At 60.2% G+C, this 24155-nt stretch overlaps 12 protein-coding genes across 12 annotated transcripts; 6 read left to right on the top strand and 6 right to left on the bottom strand.

The window, feature by feature from the left end:
* Position 1: 1 nt before the first annotated feature.
* OSTLU_31861 (predicted protein) lies at positions 2-2722 on the bottom strand (the record flags this gene model as incomplete). Its single annotated transcript, XM_001418040.1, has 1 exon — positions 2-2722. The coding sequence occupies one exon, from the start codon at positions 2720-2722 to the stop codon at positions 2-4; it is 2721 nt and encodes a 906-aa protein (XP_001418077.1).
* Positions 2723-2841: 119 nt separating this feature from the next.
* OSTLU_15541 (predicted protein) lies at positions 2842-6198 on the bottom strand (the record flags this gene model as incomplete). Its single annotated transcript, XM_001418041.1, has 1 exon — positions 2842-6198. One exon carries the CDS (start codon positions 6196-6198, stop codon positions 2842-2844), a length of 3357 nt encoding a protein of 1118 aa, XP_001418078.1.
* Positions 6199-6345: 147 nt separating this feature from the next.
* Positions 6346-7194, top strand: OSTLU_92796 (predicted protein; the record flags this gene model as incomplete). Its single annotated transcript, XM_001417799.1, has 1 exon — positions 6346-7194. One exon carries the CDS (start codon positions 6346-6348, stop codon positions 7192-7194), a length of 849 nt encoding a protein of 282 aa, XP_001417836.1.
* A 143-nt stretch (positions 7195-7337) lies between these two features.
* On the bottom strand, positions 7338-7649 carry OSTLU_9572 (F-ATPase family transporter: protons (vacuolar); the record flags this gene model as incomplete). The annotated part of the gene is made up of 1 exon (XM_001418042.1): positions 7338-7649. A coding segment is annotated over one exon (312 nt), but the record flags the coding sequence as incomplete, so codon positions are not given.
* Positions 7650-8995: 1346 nt separating this feature from the next.
* On the top strand, positions 8996-9298 carry OSTLU_31865 (predicted protein; the record flags this gene model as incomplete). The annotated part of the gene is made up of 1 exon (XM_001417800.1): positions 8996-9298. One exon carries the CDS (start codon positions 8996-8998, stop codon positions 9296-9298), a length of 303 nt encoding a protein of 100 aa, XP_001417837.1.
* Positions 9299-9328: 30 nt separating this feature from the next.
* On the bottom strand, positions 9329-11842 carry OSTLU_92797 (predicted protein; the record flags this gene model as incomplete). The annotated part of the gene is made up of 1 exon (XM_001418043.1): positions 9329-11842. The coding sequence occupies one exon, from the start codon at positions 11840-11842 to the stop codon at positions 9329-9331; it is 2514 nt and encodes an 837-aa protein (XP_001418080.1).
* A 413-nt stretch (positions 11843-12255) lies between these two features.
* Positions 12256-13995, top strand: OSTLU_31867 (predicted protein). Its single transcript, XM_001417801.1, has 2 exons — positions 12256-12465; positions 12675-13995. The coding sequence occupies exons 1-2, from the start codon at positions 12399-12401 to the stop codon at positions 13958-13960; spliced, it is 1353 nt and encodes a 450-aa protein (XP_001417838.1). The 5' UTR covers positions 12256-12398; the 3' UTR covers positions 13961-13995.
* Positions 13996-14328: 333 nt separating this feature from the next.
* Positions 14329-15544, top strand: OSTLU_31868 (predicted protein; the record flags this gene model as incomplete). The annotated part of the gene is made up of 1 exon (XM_001417802.1): positions 14329-15544. The coding sequence occupies exon 1, from the start codon at positions 14339-14341 to the stop codon at positions 15542-15544; it is 1206 nt and encodes a 401-aa protein (XP_001417839.1). The 5' UTR covers positions 14329-14338.
* A 41-nt stretch (positions 15545-15585) lies between these two features.
* Positions 15586-17178, bottom strand: OSTLU_31869 (predicted protein; the record flags this gene model as incomplete). Its single annotated transcript, XM_001418044.1, has 1 exon — positions 15586-17178. The coding sequence occupies one exon, from the start codon at positions 17176-17178 to the stop codon at positions 15586-15588; it is 1593 nt and encodes a 530-aa protein (XP_001418081.1).
* Positions 17179-17888: 710 nt separating this feature from the next.
* On the top strand, positions 17889-20022 carry OSTLU_31870 (predicted protein). The gene has a single exon (XM_001417803.1). The coding sequence runs from the start codon at positions 17950-17952 to the stop codon at positions 20008-20010; it is 2061 nt and encodes a 686-aa protein (XP_001417840.1). The 5' UTR covers positions 17889-17949; the 3' UTR covers positions 20011-20022.
* Positions 20023-20171: 149 nt separating this feature from the next.
* Positions 20172-22313, top strand: OSTLU_38697 (predicted protein; the record flags this gene model as incomplete). Its single annotated transcript, XM_001417804.1, has 1 exon — positions 20172-22313. The coding sequence occupies one exon, from the start codon at positions 20172-20174 to the stop codon at positions 22311-22313; it is 2142 nt and encodes a 713-aa protein (XP_001417841.1).
* A 29-nt stretch (positions 22314-22342) lies between these two features.
* On the bottom strand, positions 22343-23491 carry OSTLU_31872 (predicted protein; the record flags this gene model as incomplete). Its single annotated transcript, XM_001418045.1, has 1 exon — positions 22343-23491. One exon carries the CDS (start codon positions 23489-23491, stop codon positions 22343-22345), a length of 1149 nt encoding a protein of 382 aa, XP_001418082.1.
* Positions 23492-24155: the final 664 nt, after the last annotated feature.

Genomic DNA, 24155 nt, shown 5'->3' on the forward strand with positions numbered 1-24155 from the left:
GTTACTTTTCGGTGAGCTCGCGATAGCCTTTCCATGTCTTGGGCGCGATGAAGTCGTGCTTTTTCATCACCGCGAGTAAACTTTCGCTAGGGCCGTCGAGCGCTCGCTCGCCTTGCGCGGTGACGTACGTCCTCGTCGTGTGCAAGATTTCCTTCGCTTGAGACCATTCTCCGGCGACGTAATGACGTAAACCTCGCTTGAAATCTTGCAAAAAGTCCGCCGAAATACCCTCGCGCATTTTTAAAATATCTGGATGCTGCTTAAACTCGTCAGAGTATTCCATGAAGCTCAGCGTCTCTTCCTCAAACGTGCGATGTAAATTCACGTCGGCGGCGGGCGCCGCGATATTTTCTGGACGCACGTCAAAGGTGTAGAGCTCGACTGGATGCAGCGATCCCTTTACGGTGACGCAATCGATTTGCCTGCTTTCGTGTTGAACACTTGATGACAGCAAGGATGCGAATTGGCCGGTAAAGAGAAGCGGAACGCCGAATTGCTTCGTCGCTGCTTCGAGACGAGCGCTGATGTTGACATTCGGAGACAAGTACGAAGCATCCACCTTGTGCTCGCTCCCAATGGCGCCTTCGATCGCCCAACCCGCGTGAAGACCAAAACCCATCTTCACCTCGAAGTTCTTAATTCGCTCGTTCAGGGCCTCATTCCCGCGATACCGTTGTAACCGAGCGCTGCGCCGCAACGCTCCGATGATTGTGACGAATGAGGCGAGCGCGTTGTCGGCAATCATCTGAATCTTTCGACGTTTGTGTTCGTCTATATGCGCACAATTCGATATATCCGATATATCCTCCGCAGAAATATCTTTAGGAAACTTCCACACCAATAAAAACGCATCGCCAATATTCTTATTCGCGCTCCCGCCGTGCACGTGTACTTCCACGTGCACAATCTTGGCGATCGTGTTCACAAACTCCATGATGTCCTCCTGTAACACCTCAGTCGTGTCCGTAAATTGCCGGATGTCACAAAACCCGAAAATAGCAACCATCTTTTTGCCAGGAATCATCGGATCAATCGCACCGCCGCGCTTCATGTTTTCAGCGATAATTTCGGAGCCCGCGTCACCGAATCCGACGGCGAGGAGAGAGCAAATGCGACAGATACTATTCTCTAGCAGTCGTGTCTCCATCTGATTATTTTCATCGCCACCGGTGATTTCAAATTGTGTCAGTGGATTCTCACTCATCGCTTGAATCTTATTCACCATTCGGTCTAGTGGTCGGAGGACCAGAGCGTTGGTGTCTTTGCTGAACAGCACGGCGCCGATGGTGAGAATGAGGCACACAAAAATTGTTCGCATGATGTTGAGCAAAGCCTGCAATTGACTCTCGCGCTGTCGATCGAAGAACGCGAAACTGAAACCACTAGGCACGTTTGCATCTGGTGTAGAAAACGTGGAGAATTCAAATTCGGTACAACGCAGTTTCTTATGCGCGTAACCGTCGAGTGCGAATGAGAGATTGCCATTGTTTGAGTAATCTGTGCCATTCACCACCAGTCGATACATTCCTTTAGTGCCGGCGTAGTATTGATTTAGCGACCGGTAAAATCCATCCGTTTCGTCGACGCTATTGATCAGGGTTTCATGCGCCATAGTGAGTCCGCCCTCTGCGAAATCCTGTCGCTCGCCGGCTGCGTACAAGCGGACATCAAACACTGGGAGCATGAAGAGCATGAGTAAAACGCCGATAATGACCCGTTTCGTCGTCAAATCGCCAAGCTTCTGCCCAACACGAGACTCAGACTGCTCAAAGTCCAACAAAGAATCTTCGTCTTCCTCTACATACGCATTTACAGCGTTCTCGTCCATCCCTCCGACGACACTTTGCTTCACCAGACTATCGCGTTTGAGCTTGATCAAACTGTCGCGACGTTCGTTACGCTCTCGATTGACTTCGTACGTTTTAAATATCTTCACCAATCGTATCAGGCGTATGATGCGAACGATGCGACCAGCTCGAGTTGCCGCGCGGGAAGCTCGACCGGCTTTTGCAAATCCGGCGTCGGCGACGCCACTATCGCCGCCACCCGCGCCCGCCGTTCGAGTAGCTTCATCAAAGGTGGACCCATAAGAGTCGACACCTTGACACGGATCCATACCAAGCGCTCGCATGAAAGCCGGAATGTCTGCGAGCAGACTTAACGTCGCCACAGAATCGAGCCAAAAGTAAAATCCTCCCGCATATTTTTCCAGGGCGAAGACGCTCAGCGCGAGTTCAATCGCGAAGCTCGCCAAGCACACCCACACCAGGACCAAAAACCCGAGATCTGCGTCTGCGTCGGTTGCGAACAAGCGCAAATCATCCCCGAAAAGGCTCCAAATCGTGATGTTTGCCATCCACATGGAGACGTGCCCGCTTTCGAGCGCCCCTCGAACGCGCCGCTTGAGCGCCTCGCCGCGCCAGCCCCTCTCGCCTTTCTCGAATTTGGTGCTCTTGCGGCCTTGCACAGTGGACGCGAAGCTCCTATCTCGCGCGGAGTCAAATATCCCGCTCGTTTTGCACGCATTTACTCCCTCACCACGCTCTTCATCCACGCTCTCACGTTCACCGCGCGATCGATATCTCGCATCGTTGGCGATGTCCGCGTGGGCTTCCCCGAGCGTCGTCGAGTTTTGCACGAAGCACGACGCGCGGCGTCGCGCCTGCGTCTGCAAAGCCGCGCGCCTGGATGAATCGACTTTCTCTCCGTGTGCGTCAGCCATCGCGCGACGCGCGCGCGAAGTGAGGCGCGCGAGCGTTTTTCTCTTCCGAAGAAATGGCGACTGTTCGTCTCCCCTTCTGCGGCGGTTCGATTGGGATTATATTACAACTGACGCGCGCGTCAGCGGGAGTCGGCGCAACACGCGAAACAAGCCATAGACGCCGCGCAACACGCTTTGTGATACGTGTGCGCGCACATAAAGGTGATGAGCTCGCCGTCGTTGGGGCACAGGAGGGAGTGACTACACGCGGGGCAGCGACGAAGATCCATCTTGATGCCCCAGTCGCCAAAATCTTCGATGGCGGGCGCGATTGGGTTCTCGTGAGGCACTTTCAGAGTAAATTGTGACACTCCGTCATCAGCATCGGTAGACGAGCGACATACAAACGGTAATTGGTCCACGACACCGTCGATCTCCGCCGCGAGCGCGGCTTGGAGCTGTGGAAATCTTCCAAACTGCCGCATGGGTGGCCGCGATAAGTGTGCGTCAAGTGGCTCGAGAAGCTTGGCAGCGCCACGGCGTAAGTCCAAATCCACAGAATTTTCGGAAGTCAAGAATGTGGTGACATTTGTGAAAATACGACTGAGAGCTCTGGATATGGATTCGTTCGTGTTCATCGGTGATATCGCTTTCGACAACTTCTCCTCTTCTGAAGCCTTGGCAAGCGCTCGAATGACTTCCGCCGCTCCAACTGCGGCGGAACCTACGCGCGAGACTAACATAAGATGCGATACGCCGTGCTCGAGAGCCGCAGATGTGTCAGCGCCGTCAAGCGACTCTAAAGTCTGGAGAAGCGCCCGCCTAAGACATTCTGATACGATAGCCGACGCTTCTGCAACATCGGTTGATCGAAGCGATGCCACACATTCGGACTCCAAAGATTGACTCATATCAATCGCACCTCCTTCCGTCAACGCTGCAGTTACACTTGCCATTGTCATTGAGTCCGTCGAATGTTCCGCTGACGCGAGAGACGTTTGAGTCTCACGATTCTTTGGCGGCGTTTGCTTTTTCACCGCTGCGACGTCGAGCTTGAGTTCATCACACACTGCGTCAAGCTCTTTCTCAACGTTTTCTAACAGCGAACTCCATTGCAGTTTTATCTTAGCGGTGAGTGGTGCATCTTCGCCCTTTTCAAAGCGTGTCAGAAGTTCAATCGACTCGGCGCGTATATTGCGCCAACGCCGAAGCGAAGGCAGGAGAATCGACGCGTCGAGGCTCATTCGACACTCTTTAAGTTTCGTGACGGAGTCGACGATCGCGGCGACTCGTACATTCGTCATAAATCTGTACTGAATCCGAGCGTTTTGCTCGGGCAATGGAGTGTCAGTGGAGTCAAGTGTCGACGTCGTCTTAATGTCTTCGTAACAGCTCCAATGCTCAAAATGCGCCCCTCGAATTGGGAGCAAACACTTCACGCTATCCATCGCCTTTTGCCACTCTTGAGCATCGAACGCGTCACACTCTTCCCATTCGATGTCATTGTTTGGTAAATCAACCCCGTAATTCTTGGATTTTGTCGGCGAGACTACTTTCACGTTGCTTTGTAGTATGACTGCAGGCTCGTTTGATTCGACATCGTCCAGAATGAGCGCGTGTCGCTTCTTCACCTTTCCATTTGCCTTCGGCGCGAATTCTCCATCTACCTTGGATGTCTTGGAAACGCCACGAGGATTGTAAAAGAAGATGCCTCCTTCGGTTTCCGCCTTCGGGAACTCGTTCGAAGCTGGGGCAGCCAATTCGGACAATGGTCGATCAATCGTCGAACGATCTCTACCGAGAGGTGGTTTTCCGAGATCGAAGTCCGGCGTCTTTGGTGCTTTCGGTGATGATACTTCTTCCTCGGTCACGAGCTCGCGCAGGTCAACTTCGGTGTCCTTCTTCGCCGGCGCCAACTTCGAGCCCACTTGTTCGCCCCATTGCACGAGAAACGCAAGCCTACTATTTACTCCGGCGGCGTCCGCTTCCGACGAATCCAACGCCTCTTTCGCCCTTCTGAATAAGCCGTCGTCGTACGAGTTTGTCTTGCGGCAAATGTCTAGGGCACGGATGAATGCACTTGCAGAGGATGTCTCGCTCACGACGTCATGCGCAAGCGCCTTGGCGTCGACGAATGATTCCAAACACCACACCGAATTCCCACTGTCTTCAGATGGCGTCAGGAAAAACGCTCGATGATCAACTGTGCATGCATCGACGAAACCAGCGCTCAAACTTTCGCTCCCTGGCTCTTTTAGGGGATACCATCTAACGATTGCTGGAGTAGCGACGTCGATGATGGCGACTGCGCGCTCCGTCGTCGACAACACGCAAGGTCCTAAACGATGCAAGAGGCCAAACTCTAGTTTCTTTGACGCGCGTTTCACCGCATCCGCGGATTCACTCGATTGATCCCATCCTGGTACGCTGGAAGGCACTGGCACTTCGGGTTTGATGGTTGCCATGATTTCCACGTCGGCTCGCTCAGAGTCAACATTGTCCACTTTGGCAATCCACAGCTTACGCCCCGGTCGTGACACCACAGCATGCTCTACTACCCTCACACCTTCTAATTCTTCGTCCCATTCGTCTTCCTCTTCCACGGGATCGTCATCTTCTACGCTCAAACTTGCGTACCCGTGGAAGCAACTTCCGTACGATCCTTCGCGCTGCTTGCTACCTATATTCGACGTCGTTCCGCTATGCGCTCCCTGCACAATCACGAGTTGTGCGCTAGATTGTGCGCTTGTTATCACGTGACGACCGCTCGGTGACGCATCGAGCTGATGCACCGCACTACTCACGTCTGTGTACGATGTCTTATTCACCGGCGCCGGTCTCGCGCCCGTGCGGCCACCGTCGCACCACTCCACGAACGCTGCGCACGACGTCACCGTCACCACCCCTTGATCGCTTCCCGCATACAACACCCGCGAATCGCTCGACCACGACAGCGCCGTGACAGCTCGTCCTTCATGCGTGCTCGACAGAAACGCCACCGTCGATCCCAGCGCGCTTCTCCGCGGCGCCTCCTCCCGCGTCAATCCATCGAGCTCAATCACCCTCACGTGTCCATCTGCGAACCCCAGCGCGCACATTCGTCCGCATGGCGACGCTCTGATCGTCCGCACGCTCTGCGGCGCCGCGCGCGCGCCCACATTCCCCTGTCGTCTCGCGCTCGGCTCGACCAATTCCGGCGACACCACCGCGACGAATCTCGCGCGTCGTTCCACGCCTCCCGCGCCATCATCGCGCGCCCTCGATCGCGCGAACACGTACGCCGACCCAGTGTTCGCCCCCAAAATCACCAGCGCGCGCGTGGCATCGACGCACGTGAACCGAACGCGTTTAGAGCTCACGGCTCGCAAATCCGCGCTCGACGCCACGCAGCGCCATCGCGGCGCCATCGCGCCCGCATCGTCCCCCGAGCGCGTCGACGCGACGCTCGCATCGTCCGCGCGCGCGCGTTCGATCGCCGCCGCGTCTTCGTCCGGCATCGCGCCGCCGCGCGCGCGACTCTGCCGCGCTCCAATCGCCGCGCGTCGCGTTCGACGCACTTCGCGGCGTCACACGCGCGCGCGCGTCTCGCGCCGCGCCGCGACGCGCATCGCGAGAGACTCGCGCGACGCCGCGCGCGCGCGACGATGTCGACGCGCATCGCGCCGCGGTACGAGTTGTTTTTCAAAGATGTGAAGTGTCTCGAGACGGAACTGCGCGCGCTGCGTCGCCGAACGTCGTCGGCGACGACGCGCGTGAACGTGCCGAACAAGGATAAAAAAGACGATTTGATCGCGTGGATCGACGCCGCGCGAACGCTGAGCGATGATGTCGATGTGGTGCCGCATTACTCGATGAAGAATCAGTACAGGAGGGACGCGAACCAAAGCGTCGAGGCGGTGAAGGCGTTCGCGGACGCGATGACGGCGCGGAACATCGATCGGTGCTTGTTGGTGAGTGGAAGTGGGAGTCGAAAGTGCGATAGCGTCGAGGTGCTGCGTCGGTTGGCGATGGATCGAGAGTGGAAAAGGCGGGCGTCGACTTTTCGATTCGACGTGGCGTATAATCCGCATTTTGACGAAGGAAGCGACGCGGCGGCGCGAGAGTTTGAACGGTTGGAGAAAAAAATGCGCGGAGGGCTCGTTCGTGGGGTTTGGTTTCAAATTGGAAGCGATGTGGAGAAGTTGGAGCGAGGTTTGGAGCGCGTCCGCGACTTGGCGCCGGATGCCGAAATTTACGGCTCGGTTTTTCTGCCTTCGAAGCAGCTTCTCGCGCGCATGAAATTCAGGCCGTGGGCTGGTGTTTTCTTGAGTGATGAATACTTGTCGAGCGTCGAACGCGCCGAAGAAATCACGATCGCTCAGATGGCGTGCCTGGTTCGGCATGGCGCGACGCCTTTCATCGAGTCTCCGGTGACGAAAGACGAGGATTGGGCACAGTGTGAGCGCTTGCTGGCGGCGGCGGCGAAACGCGTCGACGAGAGCGGCAAACTTTAAGTGATGGCGCGGTAGTGGGGGGGGTCATTAATATTCATTCTTCTAAATCAGTTGTAATTTTATTCATCAAAGCAATTCGTTTTGTTCGTCGTCCGTCACTCGCTCGCCGCGCTAAGAGAGCGCCAACTAGCGACGAGCAGTTTTTGCACGCACTGTAGCGCAGATTTGCGAACTTCGTCGTCTTCGTGCGACATCAATCGCATGCTATGTTCTTTACCCCCTAAATCATTCGCGAGGAATCGCCCGGCTGGATAGTGAACGGCAAATTCTCCGATGTCGTTGCACGCCACGGCGAGCGTCTTCGGATCCATCGCCTCGCTACCGTCGATGAGTTTGATCAGCACGCGCAATATTTGACAGTTGTTATCCGTCAACTTTGTCGCGCACTCTCGCCAGAACCCTTCATCCTTGTGCGCCGCGCTCCACTCCAAACTTCCGCTCATGACTTCGTCTCTGTATCTCTCCCAGCTGCTCGCCTCTTTGCGTCGAGCGCGCAAATCTTCGTCCAACTCAGCGAGCGTCGAAGCGAGCTCTTCGTCTTCGAACCCGCGAAGGGACAAGTTGTGCACGAGCTTGCGAAGGGACTCGTCCACGGCGGTGAAATTATCACCCACAGCGTCGCCATCGACGCCATGCCGGTCGGTGATGTTCTTCAACGCCAAGATACACGCGCGAATGACTTTTTCCTTCGTCGCGGCGCCCGCGCACGACATCAAAGCCTTCACGCTCGCCGCACCTCGAGCGCACATTTCCCTCCGTCCTTCGGCGGAGAAACTCATCAACCAAAAACATAACGCCACCTCGTACATCGTTTGCACGCTAAACCGATCGCTCGCTCGTAAAATCGGCGTCAACCCGTCCACAATCCCCTCGTTCGTCGCTAACGCCCGCGCCTCGGGCATGTCCAACACCCCCGCGAGCGCGGACGCCACCGACGGCACGACGTCGTCTCCGCGCTCCTCCACGCGCTCTCTCGCTCGCAGCTCCTTCCCGCACCACGACACGATCGTCCGCACCGCGTGCGCCACGCTCTCCGCCTTCGCCCCTCCCCCCCCGTTCCTCGGCCGTCGACCTATCATCATCCTCAGCGTTCGACTCGCCGTCTCCTTGATGAACCGCGAGTTCGCGTCCTCCGGTCTCGCGAGCGTCTTCGCCAGCACTCGATACGCGTCCGCCTCCGCCGCGCCTCCGATCGCCGCCATCGTCTCGTCCTCGCACGTCTCCGGATCGTAATTCACGAACGCATCGACGCCGAGCCACTCGTCCTCCGCGCGGTCGTCGTCGTCCCTCGCGCCGTTCGTCCGCGTCGCCGCCTCCACCAGCGCCAGCACGTGCTCCGTCGCCGCCGTCGCGCCGACGTTCGACAGCGTCCCCAGCAGCGTCTCGCACACCGCCCGTCCGTGGTGTCGCATCGTCGCTCGCATCGTTTTCCTCGCCTCCATCGCGCGTCGCCGTCGTCCCTCGTCGTCGTCGTCGTCGTCGTCGTCGTCCATCGCGTCCCGCGCGACGTCCGCGATCTTCATCAACCGCGCGACGTCCTCCTCGCGAAGCAACCGACCGCGGACGAACGCGTCCCAGCGCGGGGCGTCGCGGAGTCGCGCCGCGCGCGTCCGCGCGCGCTCGGTGTCGCTCGCGCGCGACATGCGGAGCGCGCGCGTCGTCAAATCACGACGCGCTTTCGATGCCGATGCCGACGCTCGCGACGCGCGCGACGACGCCGGCGCGCGTCGCGAACCGCCGAGACGCGCCGATCGCGCGCGCGTTCGGCGACGCTCGCTTTTGGCGGTCGGACGCGCAGAAGATGAACGCGCTGCGGCACGAGCTCGAGACGCAGCGGGCGGAGACGCTGCGGTTGCATCGCGAGCGACGCATCGCGGACGACGCGCGCGCGGTCGCGGAGGAGCGATGCGCGATGTACGAGACGCGGTGCGAGCGGCAAGAGCGAGAGATCTTCGCGCTCGAGCGACAGTTGGAGGAGAAGACGAACGGGGTGGAGACGGCGATGATGGTGGCGCGTCGACAGATCAAGTGGCAAGAAGAGCGCTACGAGGCGCTGGCGAAAGAAGCGGAGGCGCTGCGGGAAGCGATCGCTGCGGGTAAGTAAATTAAAAAATGTTGATCAAGCGCGCGGGAGCTAACGGGGCGAGGCGTCGTCGCCGTTGACGCGCGCGTTGGTGAGAACGTCGTCCTGACGAAGCGCGCCGACGATGCAGCCTTGCTCGTCGACGACGGCGATTAAAGCGGCGGAGTCGCGAACGCACATCATGGCGACGTCGCCGACGGTGGTTTCGTCGAGCGAAAGACGCTCGGGGGCGGCGCTCATGACCTGACCGACGGTAATGTCGGTGCCGACGCAGCCGTCGGCCCGACGAAACGTGCCGACGGGGATGCCAGTTTCGTCGTCGATGACGACGGCGTTGACGTTGGCGCCTAAAGACTCGAGCGCGTCGGCGACAGAGTCGCTGCGACGGACGATGTCGCCGCGGCGCATGCACTCGCCCACGTTTGGAAGCACGGATGCGATCGGTTCGCCCGGCGCGACGCCCTTCTTGAACAGGAGAGGCTCCACGGCGCCGACTTGCACGGCGTTGGCCCAACCGCCTCGCGGTGGAGGCGCCGGTGAGGCGCCGATGCCTTGCTCGTCGAATTCGTCGTACGACCACGCACCGTCGAGTAAGTCGAGCGCCTGCGTGACGCTCCACACGTCCGGCTTTTCCCATCGACAGAGCGAACCATTGTGATTTAACACGACGTCGTCGTCCAAGGGATCGAATTCTTGCGCGCCGTCGTCGTCCTCTTCATCGAACGATTGCGCCGCGTTGTCGAAGTTGGCGTCACACTCGAGGACTTCCTGGACAAAGAGCGCGACGAGAACACCGGACGATCGGTCGCGAAATACCCTAGCCGCAGCCTCTTCGTTACCATTCTGAACGCGGAAAATCGCGGCGCGCGCACCCTCGACGTTGCCGGCCGCGGCGCACGCTTCGGCCTCAAACATGTCGCACTCGGCTTTGATCTCGCCGCTCTTGTTCTTCCGCTGAAGCTTACTGCTCAGTTTTCGTACCCCTTGCTCGTCGCCGTTCGTCGCCAACAGTCGCATGGCGGAGAAGTACACGCTCGGACTGATGTACATCTTCTTCTCGTAGCCAAAGTCGAGCGCCGTCAAAGCGGTGTCGATGTCTCCGTACGCCACAAAGGCGTTCACGAAGGCGCCGACGACGATGCCGTCTTGCTTCACACCCTTTGCTATGAAACGACTCCAAAGATCCTTCACCACATCGACGCCACCCGCGAATTCACCACCGACAATGTCTCGAGCCGCCGCCGTCTCCGCCACCAACGTCGTCGTGTACGAAATTTCATTCGGATGCACGTTGGCGTCTTTGATCCTATCCATTCTTCGCAGCAACGCGCGGCACCAATCGGGGCGACCAGCCTTGGCGCACGCTGAGATGGTGATGTTGTACGTCACTCTGGTCGGCTCGACGCCAGCCTTGGACATTTCAGGAAGAATGTTCAAGCATCCCAACGCGTCCTGGCTTCGGGCGCACGCCTTGACGAGCGCGTTCCAAATATACTCGTCTTCGTTAAAGTTGTCGCCGCCGCGAACGCGTCCTTCCCACGTCGTGATGCGCTTCATAAACGTGCGCGTCCGTCGCACATCACCATTCGTCGCACACGCATCGAGCGCGGCGAAGAGCATGCGCGTCGTCGCCGTTCGTTTGGGGTGCCATTGCGTTCCCATGTCGTCGCGCTTTCCGTACTTTGGCACGTCGTCCTTTGACCATTTCCACGAACCTCGCAAGACGATGTTTCCGCGTTTACCTACGCCGAATTTCCCATCCTTCGGCCCGCGGCCCTTCTCCCACTGCTCTAGCAATCCGAGCGCCTCGGTGAGACGCCCCTGTCTGGCGTATCCCAGCATGAGCGCGCTGTACGCTGGCGCCCCCGCCCCGCACTCGGACACTCCGTCGAGCTTCATCAGGAGCTTGTACGCCGTATCTAGCTCGTTGCACTTCACGCACGCCCCGATCACCGCACCCATCGTGATCTTCCTCCCCTTCGGCGTGGTCGGTATCGCGGACATCTCCAGCAAATCAAACACGGCGTCCAGTCGTCTCGCGTCGCCCAACTCTTTGATCTTCTTCGTCAGCAGTTTCCCGTACAGCGGCCTCAACCCGTACGTCACCTTACCCGAATCTCGACTCTGACTCCCCACCGACTGAAAACCTTGCGGCTTCACGCTTCGAATCTCCTCGTCCAGCGCCGCCGCCCGCTCCGGCGTCCCCACGAACGCGTCGTTTTCCTCGTCGAACGGCGACGCCCACCCATCGTCCTCGATCTCGTGCGCCTCCACCATCGGATCCATCGTCCCCCCCGTCGCCGTGAGATGCTCCCACGCGTCGAACCCGCGCTCGACGCCACGTCCGCGTCGCCCTCCGCGTTCGCCGCGTCTCCCGCGCGTCGCCGTCCCGTCCCTCGCGTCGTCCCCTCCCTCGTCCCTTCCCCGCTCGCCCCACGCCGCCGCGCGCGCCCGTTCGCCTCGCCGCGCGTTTCCCGCGTCACCCGCCGTCGTCGCTCGCGCGATTCCGCGCGTTCGCGTCCTCGCGCGCGCGCCCGCGTCCTCGTCCCGCGCGCGCGTCGCCATCGCGCGCGCATCCATCGCGCGTCGCCATCGCGCGCGCGCGCGTCCGATCGCGTCGCCGCGCGTCGACGCCGACGTCGACGGCGTCGACGCGATCGTCGCCCGCATCGTCGCGCGCGCGCCGTCGCGCGCGCGCCGCCGTGCCGGCGACGTCGCGCCGCGCCGCGCATCTTATCCTGAGACGCTCGAGGCGACACACGGAACAGTCCGCGGTCGGTCTGTATGCGCAAACAGTGAGAGACTGATATATGACGCGGTCGGTCGGTATGGGTAAACAGTGTGCGTACGAATACCGACGGCCCGACCGCGCGCGCCGACCGCGCGCCCGGCAGAGCGCGACGCGATGGCGCGCGACGACGACGACGACGACGACGACCGGCGGTGGTACGCGCGGCTGGTGCCCATCGTCGATGAGTCCGCGCGCGTGAAACACGTCGATCGAGCGGCGCTGACGAAGACGGCGGACGGATGCGCGCGCGCGCGCGACGCGGCGACGGCGACGGCGCGCGACGGCGCGCTGCGACTGCGCACGCGAAGCGCGGTCCTCGGACGGATCGTCATGAACAAGGAGGGCACGGCGCGGGCGAAGACGCAACCGGCGGATCTGGCGCTGGACGTCGCGAGCGGTGCGCGCGAGGCGAGGGCGAGGCGAGAGAGGGGGAGCGCGAGCGACGCGTTTGAAATTTGGATTCAAACGCGCGCGAGGACGAGGGGCGAAGGGTTCGGGCGCGAGCGAGCGGGCGATCGATGGCGCGGACGGACGATCGAAAGATCGAGGGAATCGAACGCGCGGGGGACTGACGGACGCGCGCGCGTCGTGGAATCCAAATCGTAGTGAGCGCGAAGCACGCGGTGATTACGTGCGAGGTGAAGGACGCGAAGGTGTCGCCGCCCGAGTTTGAGATTAAAATCATCGACTTGTCGCGAAATGGGGTGATGCTGAACGGCGAACGGATCAATAAGGATGAGTATTACGAGCTCAAGGATGGGGACGCGGTGACGATGCCGTTTCATTTGGAGTATAGGTTTGAGCTGAATCCGGACGGAACGTTGCCGAGGGCGACGCGCGTGCCCGTGGACGAGACGCCGACGCCGCTGCAAAAGAAGCGCGCGTCGCCGGCGACGGCGGCGGTGGAGAACGGCGGCGGTGCGAAGAAACCGCGCGAGAGCTGCGATGATAACGAGGGACAAGGCCAGGCCATGCGCGAGTTGACGACGGAGAACGGAGAGTTGCGTCAACGCGTGGAGGCGCTCGAGAAGGAGCTCGAAGAGGCGCGACGCCGCGAAAAGGAGGCAGCGGCGCCGACCGAGGCGGCGGAGGGCGACAACGATGACGTACGCGCGGAAGCGCTTCGCGAAGCCGAGGAAAAAGTGAAACAAGCCGAAGCACGCGCGGAAAAGCTCAACGCTGAGCTCGAGGAGGCGCAGGCGGTGGTTGAAGGCGCGGCGAGCGCGACGAAGGAGATGGAAACCAAGCTCGCGGAGTTGCAATCGGCGCTCGACGCCGCCGAGACGAAGCGCGTGGAAGCCATCGCGAGTGTTCAAAAGGAATGCGCCGAGGAGATTGAAAATTTGAACGCCCGCGTCGCTCGAATCCAGTCGGTTCGCAAGGAGGAGCTTGAAGAAGCCGAAGCTCGCGTCAAGGCGTTCGCGTCATCGGCGCGAGAATCGCGCGATTTAGCAAAGCAACTCTTGGACAAACTCAACGAAAGCGTTCAATTGGTCGCGAGCGACGCGGACGCCGCTCACGGCGACGACGACGAGATGACGCACGAGACGACGCCTCAAAGACGAGACGGCTCCGACGAAAAAGCCGCCGAGGACGCCGCCGAGGACGAACCCGCAAAGGACGACGACGACGACATCAACGATAACGACGACGACGACGACATCAACGATAAAGACGACGATTCCCTCGAACAATTGGACGTCGACAACCACTTTTCCGACTCCATCTTAGCCGACGTCGAGTTCCCGCCGACGGAGAAGCCGACGCAAGTCGCCGCGCCTCTGCACGACATCGGCAACTCGCCGCGCACCGACCAACCGTCTCCGAGCAAGCGCGTCGGTCGCGATATCGACGACCGTTCGCCCCTTCCCGCGAGCGTCCTCGAGGACTGATCCGACGCATCGCCGACGTTCGCGCCTCGGCGCGCCGCACCATGAATACATAACGACCGTTTCGTAACGACCGCCGCACTCTTTGACATGCGCGTCGCGCCCGCGCGCGATTTCACGCCCGCGCGTTCGACGACGACGATGCGCGCGTCGCTCTCGCGCGCGATCGCTCGCGCCGTCCTCCGCGCGCCGTCGCGCGCGTCGCCGTCCCGGCGGCGTCCCGGCGCGTCCCGAGCGTTCGCGCGCGACGCCGACGACGCCTCGCGCGTCGCCGTCCTCGGCGGCGGCGCCGCCGGACTCACCGCCGCGTACTTCGCCGCGCGCGCGGGCGCGCGGGTCACGGTGTACGAACGAACGAGCGAGTGCGGGAAGAAGATTTTGATGTCTGGCGGCGCGCGGTGCAACGTGCTGCCGACGAGCGCGACGGCGAACGATTTCACCACGGAGAGCGCGAATCGACGATTGAAGGCGGTGCTCGCGTCGTGGTCCGTCGAAAGATGTCGAGAGTGGCTGGAGACGGAGATTGGATTAGGGCTGGGGATTGAGATCGCGTCGAATAAATACTTTCCGCTGAGCAACTCGTCGAGGGAGGTGCGGGATAGATTGGTCGCCGCGTGCGAGAAGGCGGGAGTGGAATTCAAGTACGAGACGAGCGTCGATGGGGTGGTGCGAGGAAGCGATGGGATGGGATGGACGCTTCGAGTGCGAGGGTCGGGAGACGAACGCGCGCGCGCGATCGTGCTCGCGATGGGAGGGCTGAGTTTTCCCGCCGTCGGAACGGATGGCACCGGGTACGCCATCGCGAGGCGGGATTTAGGACACGCGTTACACGAGCCGTATCCCGCGTTGGTGCCGCTGACGGGACCGCATCCGGGCGGCGAACCCTTACCAGGGGTCTCCGTCGAAGTCGAGCTGAAGGTAGCGGCGGCGAACGCCGACGGTGGCGGTGGGAAGAAGAAGGCGCAAGCGATTCGCAAGGGGTTTCTCTTCACGCATCGCGGGTATTCTGGACCGAGCGTTTTGGATCTGAGCCATCACCTGGTACGGCCGCTGGTGCGAGCGAACGAATCCAAAGGTGGAAGCTTACGAGACGAAGATTTTGACGCTCCGACGTCGTCGTCGCCGAGAATGGTGATTAATTGGAGCGGCATCAAACGAGAAGAGTGGCAAGAGCGCCTCACAGCGCCGCCGGGCCGAGCGCTCGTCGTCAGCCGACTACGCGAAGCGCTTCCGAGTCGCCTCGCCGACGCCCTCGTCGCTGAATCCGGCGTTGATTCGCGATGTAAAATTGCCGAACTGAAAAAGGACGATCGCGCGAAGCTTCTGCGCGTGTTGACTGAATACGAAATCGCGGTGAAAGGTCATCAAGGGTATCGCAAGGCTGAAGTCACGGGTGGCGGCGTAGCTTTGGATGAACTCGACACGGCGTCGATGGCGAGCTTGAAGGCGCCGGGAATTTATATGTGCGGTGAAGTTTGTGACGTGTTCGGCAGAATCGGTGGATTTAATTTTCTATGGGCGTGGTGTAGCGGTAGACTGGCAGGAATGAGTGCGGCGAAGGCCATTTCGAGCGCGGACGACGAGTGATGTAATGTAACATACATATGTGTTTACAAGTGTACAGCTTTTCACAGCACGACAGTAAGCGGAGACGGATTCGGAATGAATCGTCGGAGCTTAGGCATGACTGTCGCATCGACGAACTGCGGTCCTTCGATGCTTGTTGGCATCGGGATCAACGTCGAGTGCGACTCGGCGACGCGCACGTTTGGCGCGTCGGCGTGCATACTTTCTCCCTCCACAAGCACGCGGCTCCATCGCACGTTTCCACGATCTATCGCGATGTTGCACAGATTTCCGTTGATCTCACAATGAATCACGTCAACATTCGCGCCACCAGACACGCACACGCCGTCGTTCGCGTTTTTGGAAACATGGCACCCCTCGACGAGGACGTCAATCTCCTCGGAAGATTTTTCGTTTTCGAAGTCATCCGAGTCTAAATCCATGAGAAATGCGGAAAATTCTTCTTCAAGATCGAGCTCTTCGTCAGTACCTGCGTCAAATCTCGCAGTAAGGTAGTCGCGGTTCGTGTACCGCTGCGCGATATCGATCCCGTTGAATGCGTTGCCTCGGACTTCAGAGTGCCGAATCGTGCCCCGACCGCACATTGCGATACCGACACTGGAGTTGTTCGCGACTATCGTGTTAGAAATATTTGCCGTGGAAGATACACCCACGGAAATACCCGCGCCAACGTTGTTCGCGATGAGGTTGTCGTGGATATTGCCGTGCGCGCAATCAAACAAGACGACGCCATGCGCGAACCCGTTTACGATGCGATTGTTGCAAATCTCCACCGGGCCCGACAAAGCCGTGACGGCGGCAAACAAACGATCGTACCCCAAAGACGAAGGTAAGCTTTCGATCTCATCGATGACTTCCTCTTCGTGCGCGTCTTCGACGCTAGACTTGGCGGCGGTGATTCTGCACGCCGTGAGCGAGCTGCCGCGTCGCGACGTGCTTAAAAACGACGACAGCACTGAGTGAATGTTACACGCGTGCACGTGCACCGCGGAGTCTTGCGCCGTCGCCACCACGCCTTCACCAGCGCTCACGATATCGCAACTGTCAAGTCGCAATCGCGAGCCGTCGGAAACGTACACGCACGCCTGGTGGCCGTATCCAGACGAGCTGCTGCGTTTCGCAGAGCCCCGTCGCAACAGCGTGACGTTGGTAACCACGGACGCGACGGAACGGGAAGCGTTCATCGCCGTCGATGTCATCATCGCTGGAGTTTCGTCGCTCACGATGAGCACGTTCTCTCGTTTGTCGACACCCACAATCTCGATCCCGCGAGGAATGGTTAACGATCCTTCGTACGTGCCTTTGCCCAAGCAAACGACGTCGCCCGGCAAGGTGGCGTTGAGAACGCGCTGCAGCGCGCTCGCCTGCATGACTCCTCCGTCGCATTCAACTCGAATCACGCGCTTACCCGCCACTCGTGCGATTCCTCGGGTTTGCAAACGCTCCTTATAAGCCCGTCGCCAGCCCTCCCCCCCGCGGAAAATATCTCGGCGCTTTTCGGCGTTGGCGCTCGTGCCAAACACCGACTCGAAAGGCAACCGCGCGCTCCGAGCCCACGTCCCGCTCGCCCGCCACCGCCATCGAGCTTCACACAGCGACTTCCACAGCGAATCATCGAGCGTCGCCTCTCGCATCGTCCGAGACGTCAACCCGAGCGCCTCCACCGTCGCCGCGTCCGCGAACGAGCACGCGTGCGCCAAGCAATCCCGCGGCAAATTCTCGATCTCGCTCCCCCCTCCCGCGCGCACCTCTTCCCTCCCACTCACATCCCGCGCCGTCTCGCTCGCGCGTCCCTCCCACCGTCGTCGTCCGTCCCGTTCCCGTCGTCCTCGCGCCGCGCGTTCGAACGCGTCCCGCCCGCGCGCGTCCCCCGCCCCCCCCGACGTCTCCGGCGACCCCACCGGCGTGTCGAACCGCTCCCGTCGCCTCCGTCGCGCGTTCCCGCGTCCGCTCGCGTCCCCTCGCGCGTCGCTTCGCGCCCAGCGTTCTCCCGCGCGCCTCCGCGCGTCGCCTCGCGCGCGCTGACGCGGCGTCGTCGTCCCATCCATCGTCGCCCGCTTCCCATCGCGTGTATCGTCCATCGGTCCGAGCGTTCGCCGTCGATCGATGGACGCGCGACGTCGCGAGTCACCGCGCCTCCGTCGCGTCGTCGGCGGGTCGCGTCGCGTCGCGCGTCGCGCGATGGCGATTCGCGGCGATGCGCGCGCGACCGGCCGTCGCCCGACGCGTCTGTTTCCGTACTGTTTGCGCATACGAGTGTAAAGCGGTCGGTCGCCGCGACCTCGTGGTCCGTGTGTCGACGTTCCGAAAGGCGATCCGACGCCGACGCGCGCGCGCGCGACGACGCGACGCGACGCGCGCGCGCGCGCGACGACGACGCGAGCTCGATCGCGGATCGCGTCGCGATGTGCGGGATCTTCGCGTACAGTAATTGGAACTGCCCGAAGAGCCAGAAGGAGATCGTCGAGAAGCTGCTCACGGGACTGAAGCGATTGGAGTACCGCGGATACGACAGCGCGGGACTGGCGCTCGAGGACGGGGAGGACGTGTCGCGGACGACGGCGAAGGTGTTTCGCGAGACGGGGAAGATCGCGAACCTGGAGGGGTTGCTGGAGGCGAGTGAGAAGGATCTGCACGGGGATTTGGTGTTCGAGTCGCACTGCGGCATCGCGCACACGAGATGGGCGACGCACGGACCGCCGGCGCCGAAGAATTCGCACCCGCACACGAGCGATGAGGAGAATGATTTTTTGGTGGTGCATAACGGGATCATAACGAATCATCAGGCGCTCAGGGAGACGTTGCAGCGGAAGGGGTACATGTTTGAGAGCGATACGGATACCGAGGTCATTCCAAAGTTGACAAAGTATTTATTCGATAAATTTCACGATAAGTGCTCGTTCAGACAGCTGGTGATGGAGGTGTTGAGACAGTTGCACGGGGCGTACGCGCTGGCGTTTAAATCGAGGCATTACCCGGGGGAGTTGGTGGCGGCGAAGCGCGGGTCGCCGTTGCTCTTGGGCATCGCCGAGGGACCGCATCCGGGAGAGCAGCACGCGTTGGTGACGAGCGAAGGCTTCGTGCCGACGTCTAAGCGCGCGAAGCGGACGTCGATGGAATTTTACTTCGCTTCCGACGCATCGGCCATGGTAGAGCACACTAAGCGCGTGTTGCACCTGGAGGACGACGACGTGGCGCACATTCACAACGGAGGGTACGGCATCTATCGCATGGAGAAGATTCACACCGAGGGCGAAGATTCGCCGAGTTTGGCGTATGCTCCGACGGTGAAATCCGCTGAAGTCGAGCGTACGATTGAGACGCTGACTATGGAGGTTGAGCAAATCATGAAGGGAAACTTTGATCACTTTATGAAGAAGGAAATTCACGAACAACCGGACGCGATTCAGCAGACGATGCGCGGTCGCGTCGTCTTCGACGCCGACGGAAACGTGCAACGCGTGTTCCTCGGTGGCATGGTTGATTACTTGTCCACCATTCGACGGTCACGTAGAATAATCTTGTGTGGATGCGGGACGAGTTATAACAGCGCCATCGCTGTTCGTCAGCTCATGGAAGAACTGACCGAGTTGCCGGTGACGCTCGAGCTCGCCTCGGACGTCCTAGATCGTCAGTGCCCGTTCTTCCGCGATGATTCCATTATTTTCATCTCGCAATCCGGTGAAACCGCGGATACTTTGCGCGCTCTCGAGTACGCGAAGTCCAAGGGGGCGTTGTGCATCGGGATCGTCAACGTAGTCGGTTCGGCGATTTCCCGCGCCACCGATTGCGGTCTCCACATCAACGCCGGCGCCGAAATCGGCGTTGCCTCCACCAAGGCTTACACGTGCCAAATCACCTCCATGGTGCTCCTCGCCTTGGCTCTCAGCGAAGATTCTCGCTCTCGCGCTGATCGCCGCATGGACATCATGCGCGGCGTCGTCACATTGCCAGACACCATGCGCCGTGCGCTCGAGCTCGATCAGAAAATGCTCGCGCTCGCCCGCACTCTCGTGGACGAGAACTCTTTGCTGTTATTCGGTCGTGGTTACAACTACGCCACCGCCCTCGAAGGCGCCCTGAAGGTGAAAGAAGTCGCCCTTCTTCACTCTGAAGGCATCTTGGCGGGTGAGATGAAACACGGTCCATTGGCGTTGGTCGACGAGACCCTTCCTTTGGTCGTCATCGCCACGCGCGATTCCTCCTACCTCAAGCAAAAGTCCGTCATCGAGCAGCTTCGCGCTCGCGACGCGCGCTGCATCTTGATCGTCAGCGAAGACGATGATTCTTTGGACAAATTCGCCTCGAACGAAGACATGATCATCAAGGTTCCCGAGGTGTGCGACTGCTTGCAACCTTTGATCAACATCGTCCCCTTGCAGTTGCTCTCGTATCACCTCACCGTCTTGCGCGGGCACAACGTCGATCAACCGCGCAACCTCGCGAAATCGGTGACGGTAGAATAGACTGCACCAGGCATAGTCTTGATTAATAATACGTAGAGACGTAGACACGTAAAGACGAGAGAATGCGTCTCTCTGCCGCTCGCGCGCGCTCGACGCGTCCCGCTCGCCTCTTTCTTCTCCAGAGTTCGACGCCGCGCGTCCTCGCTCGGCGCAACCGCGCCATGGCCGGGTTCTGGCGCCCAGGCGCGGACGCTCCCTCGACGTCCGCGCCGTCGACTCTCTTAACTCTCGACGTCGACGCCGATGCCGACGCCACGGGGACGTTGATTCAATTCGAGAAAAATCCGAAAGCGTCGCTGAGCGCGCGTCGTCGCGCGCTCCCGATCGCGGCGCACGCGGACGAATTGATGTACTGCGTCGAGAAACATCAAACCACGGTCATCGTCGGGCACACGGGGTGCGGAAAGACGACGCAGATACCGCAGTACCTGCGAGACGGCGGCTGGTGCGGCGGCGGCGCGACTGTGGCGGTGACGCAGCCGAGACGAGTGGCGGCGCAGACGGTGGCGCAACGCGTCGCAGAGGAGGTAGGGTGTGTGATAGGGGATACAGTTGGGTACGCGATACGATTTGAGGACGTGTGCACGCCGGGGAAGACGGAGATTAAATTTTGCACGGATGGAGCGCTGTTGCGCGAGCTCGCGGAGGATCCGTTGTTGACAAAGTATTCGGTGGTGATAGTGGACGAGGCGCACGAGCGCACGTTAGCGACGGACGTGTTGTTAGGATTATTGAAGAAAGTGCAGCGCGCGAGAAGGGATTTGCGGTTGATCGTGTCGAGCGCGACGATTCAGGCGGAATCATTCGCGGCGTTCTTTGACGCGAGCGGCGAGGACGACGACGGCGATGGACCTTCGAGAAAGCCCATCATCATGTCCGTCGAAGGTCGAGCGCACGGTGTGTTGATTCATTATCTGGATGAACCGACCGGAGATTACGTGTTGAGCGCGGTAGAGACGGCGTTGGAAGTGCATCGAAACGAAGGACCAGGTGATATATTAATCTTTCTCACAGGCGAGGGCGAGATCGACGACGCCGTCAACTTGCTCGAAGAGGAAGCGCGAGAGATGAAACGCGATCCGAGACGGTCACACGATGCGCTGGATTTAGTGGTTTGTCCACTGTATGCGGGATTAAATCCTGCGGCGCAGTTGGAGGCGTTTCGACCGCCGCGCAGAGGCGCGCGCAAAGTCGTCGTGGCGACAAACGTTGCCGAAACGTCTGTGACGATTGAAGGTGTCGTGTACGTCATAGATTCATGCTTTGCGAAGCAAAAGGCGTTCGACCCAGAGCGCGGCATGGAGAGTTTGTTCGTCGCACCCGCGAGCAAGGCGAGTACGAACCAACGCGCCGGTCGCGCCGGTCGCGTGCGTCCGGGTAAATGCTTTCGCTTGTGCACCGAGATTGACTATCGCTCGTTGGCCGACGTCACGGCTCCGGAGATCGTTCGAAGTGACCTCGCGAGTACGGTTTTGCAGATCAAGGCGATGGGTATTGATAATATCATGAACTTTGAGTGGGTGTCGCCGCCGCCCGCGGCGAACATGATCAAGGCGCTCGAGCTTTTATACGCGCTCAGGGCTTTGGACGACGACGCCAAGCTCACGAGTCCGCTCGGCGTGCACTTAGCCGAAATCCCACTCGAGCCGCAGCTAGGGAAGATGCTCCTCGTGAGTGGAGAGATGGGATGCGTAAGGGAAGCGTTGACTGTCGCGGCGTACATGCAAGTGCAGTCGTTGTGGGTCACGCATCGCGGGCAAAAGAAACGCTTAGATGAGATGCGCGACCGCTTTGCCGTGGAAGAAGGAGACGCAGTGATGATGTTGAACATCCACGACGCGTACTGTGACGCGAGAAACCAGGCAAAGTTTGCGAGCAACAACATGCTCAATCATCGAGCGCTGCTTCGGGCTGGAGATGTACGCAGTCAATTGAAAAAGCATCTCGCTAGACTGGGAGTCGTCACGAATTCGTCTTGCGGCGATGATACGGTACCAATTCGACGTGCGATTGCTGCTGGGTTCTTTGCTAACGCTGCAACGCTCGCGCCCTACGGTGGCGGCCCCGATGGTTCCGTCTTTCATTCTCTCCGCGCGATGAGTGCGCGCGCGCGTGCTCGAGAGCTCCGAATACATCCAAGCTCCGCGCTGTTCCGCTCGCGACCGCAATGCGTGGCGTATTGCTCCGCCGTTCGCACAGATCGCGAGTACATGCGCGACGTCACCGTCGTCGAAGCCGATTGGTTGCGCGAGCTCGCGCCGCACTTCTATCGCGCGGTGAGCGCCAATCCGACGACGCAATAGATAGCCGTTTTAGCGATTAAAATTACAAACTAGGAGTTTCGTCGATTCACGACTGATATATCACCATCCTTTAGAACAGAAACCTCGAGAACACCACTCGATCTCGTCGCAACTTTGCCGACAACCTCGACATGAACATCCGTGTCGGGGTAGGGGTTGTCCGAGAGACTCACCGTGATGTCGCCCCTGGGTTTCGACATTTGACAACCGCGCTTTTTACCGACGACCTCGGGCAACTTGTCATCAAGAAATCTAGCATAGCCGCTCGCCGCGCTACCCGTCACGGGATCTTCGTCGATACCGACATCCGGCCCAAACCATCGCGTGTAGAAATCGTACGAATGATTCGGCCGATTTTTCACCGTCAAGAGCACGCACAAACCACGAAAACCTTGAACCATTTCAAAGTCGTACTTCATTTCCTCGATGAAGCACCTCCCCACTTCCGATATCGCCTTCAGATCGGGCGCGTGATTCATGAAGCGGTCGAAACACGCCTCAAACACCTCGTCGGGTGCATCATCCGTGTCGATTATGAAAAACAAGTCGCCGATGAAGTTGTACCGAAGCTCGTACTTCGCCTTGGAAGTCGCAGAGCTCTGCGAGTTCGAGCGCTCGTGGTCGTCGCCAAAGCAGCCTCGAATCATGTTCACGATTTCTTGAGGGTGTAAGAACCCATCCTCACCAAGCGCGTCCGGAAAGGATCTCGCGCGTTCCTCCGGAAGTGCCATCGCGTAGGACGACTCTACACCGCCGTCCAAATCTTTCCACACGAACAACGACTCGTAAGCGGCTTTCACTTGTGTTCCATCGCACACATCACGCGGCTTGCCGTATAAAAATCCAATCTTAGTGACGTGCTCGTTCCCCGGCGCTCGAAAAATCTCGTGCGCCGTCGCCATCGACGCGTGCCCGCACAGATTGATCTCGCACTTTGGCGTAAACCACCGTATGTCGTACATCCGATGCACCATCGCGCCGACGACCTCCACGTCTGCCCGCTTCGCGAACGCCGTCTCGCTCAAGCCTAATTCGCTCGCCGCCGCCTGCATCACCGCGTCCGGCGGCCACGGTCCATCGTCCGGCAAAAGCACCACGGCCGCGGGATTCCCACTGTCGTCGCCTTTCGTCGCCGACGGGAACGCGTTCGCGATCGCGTACGCGTGCCTCGTCGTCATGTCTGATTGATTGATTGATTGATTGATTGATCGACGCAACCGTTTCGCTTCGCAACCGTCGACGCGCGCCGCCGGTCGCAAAAGAAACAGCGCGCGCTTCGCGCCGGCGACGCGCCGACCGCGCCGCGGCCCGCTCTCGCGCGCTCCCCGCTCGCCGCTCGCGGCGGCCGGTGACGCAGTTCGGTTCCCCGCCTCGCGCGGTGTCCGGCGCTCCAACCGCGCCGCGGCGCCCCGTCAGGGACGCCGCGACGCGGACCGCGAGCTCGAAGGCGGACGCGCGATCCGCGCGGATGGATTCCGCGGCCGTCGACGCGTCGCGGACGCGGCACGCGCGCTCGCCCTCCGCGCGGAGTTACAAGCCACCGCGACGTGACCCGGCGAAACGTTCATGGCGCCGTTCGGCGCGCACTACGACGATCGAGCGCTAAAAAATCTAGACGGACGCGTCGGACGCCGCGCGGGATGGAAATTACGGGTTTTTCGTGAAGAAGGGAATCTTAAATCGCATCGTCGTCGGCGATCAATCTCGCGCGCGCGGACGCGCGAGACGCGCGTCGCGCGCGCGGATCGATCGTGGATCGATCGCTTGGGTCGATCGGGGGTCAAGACGCGCGCGATCGGGCGAGACGGGCGCGCGGACGCGAGAGACGCGGCGGTGCGACGG

This window comes from Ostreococcus lucimarinus, chromosome 5, assembly GCF_000092065.1.
Source record: "Ostreococcus lucimarinus CCE9901 chromosome 5, complete sequence".
Lineage (NCBI taxonomy): Eukaryota > Viridiplantae > Chlorophyta > Mamiellophyceae > Mamiellales > Bathycoccaceae > Ostreococcus > Ostreococcus sp. 'lucimarinus'.

Coding starts and splice junctions, on each gene's coding strand:
- OSTLU_31867 (XM_001417801.1), top strand. CDS start 12,399: ATGAACAAGGAGGGCACGGCGCGGGCGAAGACGCAACCGGCGGATCTG. Junction 12,466..12,674: donor GGCGCTGGACGTCGCGAGCG/GTGCGCGCGAGG, acceptor TCCAAATCGTAG/TGAGCGCGAAGCACGCGGTG.
- OSTLU_31870 (XM_001417803.1), top strand. CDS start 17,950: ATGTGCGGGATCTTCGCGTACAGTAATTGGAACTGCCCGAAGAGCCAG.